Source organism: Salminus brasiliensis, chromosome 9, assembly GCF_030463535.1.
Source record: "Salminus brasiliensis chromosome 9, fSalBra1.hap2, whole genome shotgun sequence".
Taxonomy (NCBI): Eukaryota; Metazoa; Chordata; class Actinopteri; order Characiformes; family Bryconidae; genus Salminus; species Salminus brasiliensis.
In genome coordinates this window covers 1394180-1405746 of record NC_132886.1, presented here as the reverse complement: position 1 = coordinate 1405746, position 11567 = coordinate 1394180, and the positions used below count along the sequence as shown (strand labels likewise).

The 11567-nt window shown below is 43.7% G+C and overlaps 2 protein-coding genes across 2 annotated transcripts in view; both read right to left on the bottom strand.

Annotated features, from left to right (window-relative positions):
• Positions 1 to 1581, bottom strand: part of acap2a (ArfGAP with coiled-coil, ankyrin repeat and PH domains 2a) — a 44497-nt gene extending 42916 nt beyond the window's left edge. The window contains 1 exon segment of the mRNA XM_072687112.1: positions 1456 to 1581. Within this exon segment, the coding sequence (XP_072543213.1) occupies positions 1456 to 1508 (53 nt within the window). The 5' untranslated portion in view covers positions 1509 to 1581.
• Positions 1582 to 5772: 4191 nt separating this feature from the next.
• The window catches only part of dis3l2 (DIS3 like 3'-5' exoribonuclease 2), a 29709-nt gene continuing 23914 nt past the window's right edge, over positions 5773 to 11567 (bottom strand). Inside the window, exons 16-22 of the mRNA XM_072687059.1 lie at positions 11353 to 11536; positions 11071 to 11157; positions 10479 to 10626; positions 10195 to 10325; positions 9896 to 10000; positions 9456 to 9554; positions 5773 to 9220 (exon numbers count right to left, since the gene is read on the bottom strand). Of these exons, the coding sequence (XP_072543160.1) occupies positions 9119 to 9220; positions 9456 to 9554; positions 9896 to 10000; positions 10195 to 10325; positions 10479 to 10626; positions 11071 to 11157; positions 11353 to 11536 (856 nt within the window). The 3' untranslated portion in view covers positions 5773 to 9118. The remainder of the gene's footprint in view (positions 9221 to 9455; positions 9555 to 9895; positions 10001 to 10194; positions 10326 to 10478; positions 10627 to 11070; positions 11158 to 11352; positions 11537 to 11567) is intronic.

Below are 11567 nucleotides of genomic sequence, written 5' to 3'. Positions count from 1 at the left end.
TGCACCTCCACTCTACTAGTGTTTCTGATATAATGGCCATCTAATCTAACTACAATAAGTGAATTAATAAGTGAATTAAGTGGCCAAAATAAAGTAAACACTCCACAAAATGATATCTAATCACTGTCAGTACACGCAAACACAAACACACCTCAGAAGGGCCCGGATCTGACCCCTAGAGCACACCATAAAAGCTTGGAGCTGGGAGGTGTTTCTGATAAAATGGCCAGCTAATATAGCTAAGGCCAGAAGTGGCCAAAATAAAGCGAACACTCATATATAGGTCTTAATATAATGTATTACAATGTGTTACACCAGAACCGGATGTCTAATCACTCTTAGAGGGTGATCGGACCCAGAACCCACCCTCACTCTACTGTTACAGGCTTTAAGCACTGGTAGGTGTTTCTGATATAATGGCCATTTATTTTAACTACAACATAAGTGGCCAAAATAAAGCGAACAGTCATATATAGGTGTTAACATACTGTATTATTACACCATGAACACACACTCCATCACCTTAATTAGGGTGATCAGGCCCAGAACTCACCCTCTCTGCTCTGTTAACGGGTTTAAGCACTGGTAGGTGTTTCTGATATAATGGCCAAACTACTGTAATTTCAATGCAGGTGGCCAAAATAAAGTGAACACTGCATATAAATATTATTACACTGACGCACAGAATCACGGTCAGAAGGTGGAGCACATCCAACACACACAAAATAAAGCACTGGTAGGTGTTTCTGATATTGTGGCCATCTAATCTAACTTCAATATGAGTGGACAAAATAACGTAAACACTTGTATTACTGCAGAATAAACACAACACTCCACCACCTGAATTCGGGTGATCGGGCCCAGAACTCCCTCACCCTCACTGCCCTGTTATACAGCCCGGGGTGTTTCTGATATAATGGCCAGGTAATGTAGCTAAGTAAGGTGGACTCTCTCATATAGGCATTAGTGTGGTGTGTAATTACACCAGCAGAACACACACACACACACACACACACACACACACACACACACACACACCACCTGAATAAGGCCCGGGTTTGACCCCTACCGCTCTGCACCCCCCTGCACCCCCACTGAGCCCTGTGTGAGCCGCGCGCGCTGCAGGATGGGGGGCTCTGCAGGGTAATGGGGGGCTCGGCGGTGTGTCTGCAGGAGATCAGCCGGGGAGAGGAGCGTGTGTGGGGGGTTAGGTGCTGAGGGAGCAGCTCGCTGCAGCTGGAGCAGGACAACAAAAGCAGGCTGCTCCATCAAGCACGCGCTGGTTCCGGCCCGGACTGCGGGGCACAGCCGCACAAAGGCGAGCCCAGAACCCGACACGGCCTTAAACACCGACATCACTGCTCCCCCTCTGCTCCCCCTCTGCTCCCCCGGCCTGCTGTCCGCCAGCCCGCAGCACCAGCCCGCTCCTACCCCGGACACTAACGCTGGACCTACCGGAACCGGGGCGAGTCCTTCAGACAGTCCTCAAAATCCACCGTCACCTTCATCTCGGTACACACGCTCACTCCACCGGGATACACACACACACACACACACACACACACCGCTGGTGATGAGGATGCTGCTGCCTCCGGAGCCGGGGTGTGTGTGTGTGTGTGTGTGTGTGTGTGTGTGTGTGCAGTTCACGCCTCGTTCCGCCGCCAGAGGGCGCGCCGCTCTCGGTAGGAAGGGCGACATCTGGTGGAGAAACACGCTCACAGCAGCATTATAATTCATCATTATGTGACGTTATGATGACGTTAGTGTGGAAATACACTTAAACAACACTTAGGAAGCAGCACTGATGGACAATCAGTTTCACATGCTGTTGTACAAATGGAATAGACAACAGGTGGAAATTACTGGCAATTAGCAAAACTCACTCAATAAAGGAGTGGTTCTGCAGGTGGGGACCACAGACCCCTTCTCAGTACCTCTGCTTTCTGGCTGATGTTTTGATCACTTTTGAATGTTGGTGGTGCTTTCACACTCGTGGTGGCATGAGACCCACAAGTGGCTCAGGTAGTGCAGCTCATCCAGGATGGCACATCAATGTGGAGGCTGGAGGTGCTACCAGGAGACAGGCCAGTACACCAGGAGACGTGGAGGAGGCCGTAAGAGGGCAACAACCCAGCAGCAGGACCGCTACCTCCGCCTTTGTGCAAGGAGGAACAGGAGGAGCACTGCCAGAGCCCTGCAAAATGACCTCCAGCAGGCCACAGATGTGCATGTGTCTGCACAAACGGTTAGAAACCGACTCCATGAGGATGGTATGTTGTAGGGAGGTCATACAGGCTCGTGGAGGCCACACACAATACTGAGCCTCATTCTGACTTGTTTTAGGGACATTAGATCAAAGGTGGATCAGCCTGTAGTGTGTTTTCCTCTTTAATTTTGTGTGTGACTCCAAATCCAGGCCTCTATTGGTTAATAGATTTGATTTCCATTGATGGTTTTTGTGTGATTTTGTTGTCAGTACATTCAGCTTTGAACAGAACAAAGTATTCAGTGATATTTCATTCATTCAGATCTAGGATGTGTTATTTGAGTGTTCCCTTTATTTTTTTGAACAGCATACATTCAGTTACAAGGTGTCACAAAGGTGTTACAACATTAACTGATATTAAGATTATAATAATTATAATTGTTGATTATATTATAATACATAATTATATTATTAAAATGTCTATTTATTAATTGTTTTATTCATGTGCACTTATTTTTAGAAGAAATGTAATTAGCATAAAATGATGTTACAGCAAGAACTGACTAATGTTATGACTTAAATAATTGTAACATAAAATGCATTCATTCTCAATAATCATAAATATTGATCATTTTAAGGATTAACTTTGTTCTTGCCTATTAGACAATATTAGCTTTTACTTTTTGAAATCCTTTTATTTTGAGTTGTTTATTGCTTTATTTTATTAAAATTCAACTCACTTTTATTTTATCATTACTTTTCATTTTATTATTAAGAATGAAAACTTCCTTTTTTATTTTATTTTATTATTATTATTATTATTATTATTATTATTATTATTATTATTATTTCCATTCCTAATTAAATCCTGACTCTCCACAGTTTAATCACCGTCCACATATTTCTGACAGGGTTGAGGTCAGGACTTCAGGACGGTCATTTCAGAAGCTTAATGCTCCCTCATTACTCTGCCCACTTTGTGCAGTGTAGCAGTTCCACTGGCAGCAGAACAGCCCACAGCTGGATGCTCCCACCACCATGCTTAACGCCTCACCTTTACTCCTCCAGGTGTCTTTCTCCCATCTGACCAGTAAACCTCCTCTGTGTCCACGGGGTTCAGCTGTGGACTCCACAGTTTGTGGGCGGAGCCTCTCAGTCCACGGCGGTGTAAAACTTGCTGGACGGTAGACTGAGACACTGGTGCTCCAGCAGCTTCCAGCTCATGGTAGACCTGAGCCTCGGTGGTTCCTGGGTTGTTCCTGACCATCCAGACCCGTTTCCTCTCAGATGAGGGTCTTCTTCCAGAACCTCGTCAGTAACCGGTTCCGTACAGCTGTTTATACGAATATGGGCGTGTTTATATGAATATGGGGGAGTGTTTATATGAATATGGGGGGAGTGTTTATATGAATATGGGGGGAGTGTTTATGTGATTGTGGGGGAGTGTTTATATGAATATGGGGGAGTGTTTATATGATTGTGGGGGAGTGTTTATAAGGAATACGGGGGCGTGTTTATATGATTGTGGGGGAGTGTTTATATGAATACGGGGGCGTGTTTATATGATTGTGGGGGAGTGTTTATGTGATTGTGGGGGAGTGTTTATATGATTGTGGGGGAGTGTTTATATGAATACGGGGGCGTGTTTATATGATTGTGGGGGAGTGTTTATATGAATACGGGGGCGTGTTTATATGATTGTGGGGGAGTGTTTATGTGATTGTGGGGGAGTGTTTATATGATTGTGGGGGAGTGTTTATATGAATGTGGGGGAGTGTTTATATGAATACGGGGGCGTGTTTATATGATTGTGGGGGAGTGTTTATATGAATATGGGGGAGTGTTTATATGAATATGGGGGAGTGTTTATATGAATACGGGGGCGTGTTTATATGATTGTGGGGGAGTGTTTATGTGATTGTGGGGGAGTGTTTATATGATTGTGGGGGAGTGTTTATATGAATGTGGGGGAGTGTTTATATGAATACGGGGGCATGTTTATATGATTGTGGGGGAGTGTTTATATGAATATGGGGGAGTGTTTATATGAATATGGGGGGAGTGTTTATATGATTGTGGGGGAGTGTTTATATGAATATGGGCTTGTTTATATGAATATGGGGGGAGTGTTTATATGAATACGGGAGAGTGTTTATATGAATATGGGGGGAGTGTTTATATGAATATGGGCTTGTTTATATGATTGTGGGGGAGTGTTTATATGAATATGGGGGGAGTGTTTATATGAATATGGGCTTGTTTATATGATTGTGGGGGAGTGTTTATATGAATATGGGGGAGCGTTTATATGAATACGGGGGGAGTGTTTATATGAATACGGGAGAGTGTTTATATGAATATGGGGGGAGTGTTTGTATGAATACGGGGGGAGTGTTTATATGAATACGGGGGAGTGTTTATATGAATACGGGAGTGTTTATATGAATACGGGGGGAGTGTTTATATGAATACGGGGGAGTGTTTATATGATTATGGGGGAGTGTTTATATAAATACGGGAGAGTGTTTATATGATTATGGGAGTGTTTATATGAATACGGGAGAGTGTTTATATGAATACGGGAGTGTTTATATGAATACGGGGGGAGTGTTTATATGATTATGGGGGAGTGTTTATATGAATACGGGGGAGTGTTTATATGATTATGGGGGAGTGTTTATATAAATACGGGAGAGTGTTTATATGATTATGGGAGTGTTTATATGAATACGGGAGAGTGTTTGTATGAATACGGGGGGAGTGTTTGTATGAATACGGGAGAGTGTTTGTATGAATACGGGAGAGTGTTTGTATGAATACGGGAGAGTGTTTGTATGAATACGGGAGAGTGTTTATATGATTATGGGGGGAGTGTTTATATGAATATGGGGGGAGTGTTTATATGAATACGGGGGAGTGTTTATATGATTATGGGGGAGTGTTTATATGAATATGGGGGAGTGTTTATATGAATATGGGGGGAGTGTTTATATGAATACGGGGAAGTGTTTATATGATTATGGGGGAGTGTTTATATAAATACGGGAGAGTGTTTATATGATTATGGGAGTGTTTATATGATTATGGGAGTGTTTATATGAATATGGGAGAGTGTTTATATAAATACGGGAGTGTTTATATGATTATGGGGAGTGTTTATATAAATACGGGAGAGTGTTTATATGATTATGGGGGAGTGTTTATATGATTATGGGGCATGTTTATATGATTATGGGCATGTTTATATGATTATGGAGGAGTGTTTATTTTTTTTTAGTTTTTAAAAAAATCGGTCACTAGTCTGCGATCATGTCGATCCTGATTAATATCGGGAGTTTCAGCAAAAATAAATAAATAAATAAATAAAAGATGTGATGTCACTCAATCATCACAGAAGAAGAACAGTTCAAAGGAATCACTGATCAAAGGAAGTCTGATCCTGTCGTGGCCTTCATTTCCATGTTAAGGGTTCATTTTACTCATGTTCAGAACTCTGCCGCCCCGGTCCCAGTCTCACACACAGGCTCTTTAGTCACGGGTTAATGATGAACACACACACGGGTCGGTTCAGGTTCTGTTGGGCTTTAATGGTTGTCCAGTTCTGATCACACATGTTAATTTGGCTAAATCTGGGTGGCTTAACTGTAATTTTCCACCACAGTGTTTATGTGCACAACACAACATGAGCATCACACACACACACACACACACACACACACACACACACACACACACACACACATTACAGAAACAAGCCAAATTAAACAGCAGCATCACTGATTCATTCGCTCGAAGAATAAACACACCCAGAAAAGTCAAACAGTAACAAACTTCAACACAGAAATCACATCAATAATGTATCAATTAGAAATGATACCGCCACTTAATGGTGGAAATATTCATGTGCAGAATTATTGGCTCATTTAAATAAAAAAATATAAAATAATAAAACAGTGAAGGAAATTATTGATGATCTAAAAAATGTCAGAAACGGCTTACAACAGTGGAGCTATACACTAATCCTTACTGCTGAAGCCAGCAGACTGCTACAGGACACACACAGACACACACAGACACACACCAGACATGAAAATAGTGTGTGTGTGTGTGTGTGTGTGTGTGTGTGTGTGTGAGAGAGAGAGTGTGAGAGTCCTGTGTCTCTATGAAGGCATAAAGAAATGAAAATTATTTACTGATAAAATCATCAATACTGAATATAAAACTGATGTGAGAAACAGCCGGGCAACCATCCACCCTCACTCTATTACCCGGACACTGCAGCTCCATGGTTGTGCGCTGTCACTACGGCAACAACTTTCGCATTTTACATAATAATCAATATAATCTGAGCAGACTTCAAATCAAATCAGACTTCGAAATCAATAAAGAGGCGTTTTTATAACCACCAATTAAAATAAACTAAAAACATTCTCACCATTAAAGAACAAATATCATCAAACTATACAAAATAAAGAGATGGCAGCTTGTGCAAAAGTGTGTGCCCCCCTGTTCAGACTGGCTTGACTTTTTTAGGGTAGTAAACAAATTTTCTGCAGTAAACAAACATAAATCTGAAATCTAAACCACTTCTATACTCATTGACTGAATTTAACAGAGTGGGAAACAATACAACACAAAGCAGCGGGTCATTACTTCTGCACACACACACACACACACACACACACACACACACACACACACACACACACACACACAGTTCAGACTGTAATCTGTGGGTTAATCAGGCAGTGAGTCTCTGTAGAGCAAGTCGGGGGGTGTCCAAACTTTTGCATAAACAGCGTTTACCAACATCTGTGTACTGGGAACTGTAGAGCAGCCACACGCGGCCCTCAGAGCAGCCACACGCGGCCCTCAGACTGGCCCAGGCTTCATTAAAGCCCCTCTTCTAATTAAAACTCAATAAAAGGCACTAAAATAAAAGAAGTCCAGCACAAAGCTGAAATCCTGCGCCTCACAAACTCAACTAAAGTAACACACACACACACACACACACACACACACACACACACACAGACACACACACACGCTCTCAGGAGAGCCGGAGGTCCACGGTAAAACAGCGCTCCCATTGGGAGAACCTAACCAACTTCTGAAGTTGACCAAAAGCCAGTTCAGTGTGACGTCGGCGAGAAGAACACGGCGCCTGCACCGGAGCGGACCGGAACCGGACGAACCAGGCTCCGCCCACAAACACAGCCCAGAGCTACTGGTGAAAGACTCTGCAGAACGCTGCTGAAACTCCCAGTACAGCTGTAAACAGATCAGGGGGAACAGGACCTACATTCAGCTCCCATCAGGCAGAGTCTGCCACGTAATCACGCTAGCGTCAGCACGGTACAAATATATACTCCACAGGTTCAGTAGCTAAAACAAGTGATTCAGAATCTACTTCAAATGATTCAGTATTTAATAACAATGATTTGGTAGCTAATACAAATGAATCCATATCTAATATGAAATGGATTTGAAGCCCATAGTATCTAATCTAAATGATTTGGGAGCTAATATAAATGATTCAGTATTTTTGTAGCCAACAAAATGGTTCAGTATCTAATATGATTGATTCCAACTACAAATGATTTGGTATCTAATATGAATTAGTTGGTACCTAATGCAACTGACTCAGTGTCTAATATGAATGATTTGGTGGCTAATACCAATAATTCAGTATCCAATATGAGCGACACCATTCTGCATCAACTATAAATGACTCAGTATCTAATGCTGAATGACTCTGTAACCAATACAAGTATCTAAGACAAATGATTCAGTGTCTAACATTAAACGATTCAGCATCTAATACCTTTGACTCCGTATCTAACGTCGAATGACTCTATATCTAACGCTGAATGAATCAGTGTCTAATGCTGAATGACCATCACAAATTACTCAGTATCTAGCACAAATGATTCAGTGTCTAATATTAAATGACTCAGTATCTAACACATGGTTCAGTATCTAATCCCAATGACTCAGTATCTACTACAAACTATCCAGTGTCCAATATTAAATGATTCAGTATCTAACACACTACAATAAATTCAAATGATGGCTAATGGGTTGAATGGGACTTTTACCAGCAGTCTGTCGAGCCTGTCCAACCTCTCAACAGTAGCTACAGACATCTGTGGGCGGAGCCTGGTTCTTACCGTTTCAGCTAAAGATCCAGCTCAGGGAATTGCTCAGTACAGGCAGCCATGACGCCGGGCGCAGGGGTTCCCCCTCCTAAAGTGACTTTTTTTTGGCTTCATAAAAGAAAGAGAAGATGAAGAAGAAGGAGGAAAGTGAGGGGGACCAGCGGCTCCGCTGCACATGCCTCAGGGCGGGGAGTGGACAATAGGACCTACAGGGCTGGGAAACGGGTCAGGAGGGTCATTCCATCAGCAGCATTCATTCAGTAAAGCTGGGAATATTACAGTTGGCCACTCCTCCTCTCTTCAACTATTGGACAATTCGAGCTTTTCTGACCCAGTTTAATGAAACGCTCCCGCAGCATCAAGCAGGGGTCTGCAGTGATGGCAAATTCACTGCAGTGGAATTTGCCATGTCTCAAGCTTGTTGTGCTTGATTAATGCTAACCCTATTAAAGAATGACTCCCACGGTGAAGAGAAACAGCTTGGCAGCAGCAGCGACAGCGCCACCTGTCCTCAGACCGGGCACTTACACGTCTAAAGATAAAAACCTCTAAAACACATTTAATTAAAAAGAAAAGCAGTTCATTGCTGAATCTGAGACTAAACAGAGCAGCTAAAGCTAATCATTCAGAGACCTAGTGGTTTACCTACACGCCTATTAGACTACTAGTGTGTGTGTGAGAGTGTGTGTGTGTGTTTGTGTGTGTGTGTGTGTGAGAGAGAGAGAGAGAGAGAGAGAGAGAGAGTGTGTGTGTGTTATGGCTCCTGCTGGTCAGGTCTCTTCAGCACTGCGCTGTATTTGAGTGGGACTCCATCACTCCTCAGCTGCACGTGGAGAAGGGAGAACAGGGAGATTTCCTACAGGAGAGAAGAACGTCCATCATCAGATTCCCACGGATCTGGCCCAGTTTCCCAACAGATCCCCACTGATCTGGCCCAGCATCCCCAACCACTCAGCTTCCAAAAGATTTCCTCGGATTCAGCCAAGTTTCCCAACAGCATCATCTGTACATTAGGGTCATGCAGTGTGTGTGTGTGTGTGTGTGTGTGTGTGTGTGTGTGTGTGTGCGCTCCAGTAAAGGTGTTCCTGTACCTGTGTGACAGTGCCCTGCTCGCCAGACGTCCAGGTCAGGGTCATCTCCGGTCTTTTACCCACCTTCCGGAAAGTGAAAGACTGGAGGCCATCTACAGCCTGAAAAACACACACAGACACAGACTAATTATGTGCAATAAATAATAATATTGATATTAACCCTGTATTTAATACTTGCTTTAGTTAATTTTAACATTTCTGCACCCAGGAAATCACCTTTTAGGCATCACCTAAAGCGGTTCTTTGAGAAAAGCATTAAACAAACCTGGTCACTGCTTTTCCATCATCTGTAGTTTGAGGATCAAATACATACTTTATATTCAGATGTAAAAATCCTGTTTGTGTAACAGTAGCTTTTCTTTATATTCAGTAAATGCTGCCTCTGAAAAGCTCCACAGAGATTTAGTATAAAGCTGAGGGTAATAATGTAAATAACTCACGTTACAGTAGATTCTCTTCTGAACTCCGTAACGAAGCACCAACACGTCAAACGATTTATCCAGCATCCCCATCACCATCGCCTCAGAGTCCAGAGGACCACACTCCTGAACACACACACACGCGCGCACACACACGCACACACACACACACGCACACACACACACACGCACACACACGCACGTCCTGTTTGTATAATTTTATCAGTGGCAGGTACTTTTTATATTTATATGTCACCTGACAGGGACAGTTGGTGGCATCATGTGATAGAGGGGTTCTAGATGGGGGGGGGGATGTTTACCCTGACGAAGACGCTGAAGAAAAGCTCGGCGCTCATCTCCTGAACCCGCTTAGACGCCGTCTTCTTATCGTTACAGTGAGACGACTGTTTCTGCACCTCCTCATCAGACAGATGCAGACGGGGACCGCACTCTGTAACACACACACACACACACACACACACACACACACACACACACACACACACACACACACACACACACACAGGGCTGTGAGCTCAGACTACGCCCCACTTAACAGCATATTACATAAATAACAAAGTGTGTGTGTGTGTGTGAGACTCACTGAGGGATGCAGCCAGCAGGCGGTGCACGATGACGTCAGCGTAGCGGCGGATTGGAGAAGTGAAGTGTGTGTAGAGAGGAACGTTCAGAGCGTAATGACTGAACAGCTTCTCGTCCTGCAGAACCCCCGCACAGAAATACACTGCCATCTACACACACACACACACACACACACACACACACAAAATCATCATCATCATCTTTCTTTGCCCTCCACAGCTGTGACAATACCAGGGGCAGAGTTTCACTAAACCTACTCTTCTGCCCCATTCGTTAGCTCTCACCACTGGGGGGCCAACTACAGAGGGCAACAGGCCACGCCTCCCCCTCAGCTGATACTGAGATTTATTATTGATTATGACTGTATTTCTCATGATAATCAATCAGTGCTCAGAACAGCTGAAAATCTATTTACTCTGAATCCATGCCTATAGGTCAGTCAGTGTGGATGCAGTACCACTAAATACCTGCAGGTGGTGACAAGTAGTTACATCATTATAATAATAATAATAATAAAATAATAAAATAATTATTAGTCTCATTGTTGTAATCAATTCCTTGATGAAACTGGATGAGAGAACAGGGGTACACACCTGCATGGGTCTGGAGCACAGGTGAGTGAGCACCTCCTTCCTGGCCAGGCTGTACTGGTCATTCCCCACCGTTTCATTCAGACTCCTCTGTGTTTACAATCAGACACAACATCCTTATTCACAGAGTGCAGAACTCAGCATGTACACTGCCAGACAAAACCTCCTATCTCCAAACCGTCTGAACTATTGGTCCGTTCATCCTGACGTTCTGATACAGTATAAAGCACAGCTGCAGGGTCTCGTTATGGAGACACCCTGTCGTGGGAAGGCTGGTGTACGTACATGCAGAGCTCCAGCGGACTCCAGCTCGATGTTCAGCCCCATCTGGTCACAGAGCTCCTGCAGAACCTCCACCATGCGGCTCTGGGGCGGAGGGTGGCGCCTCAGCAGAGCCAGCCCGGGGAACTTCCTGTAGATGTGATGTGCCACTGCCATGTTGGCCAGCAACATGAACTCCTCCACCAGCCTGCAACACCACAAACATACTGTAACTAATA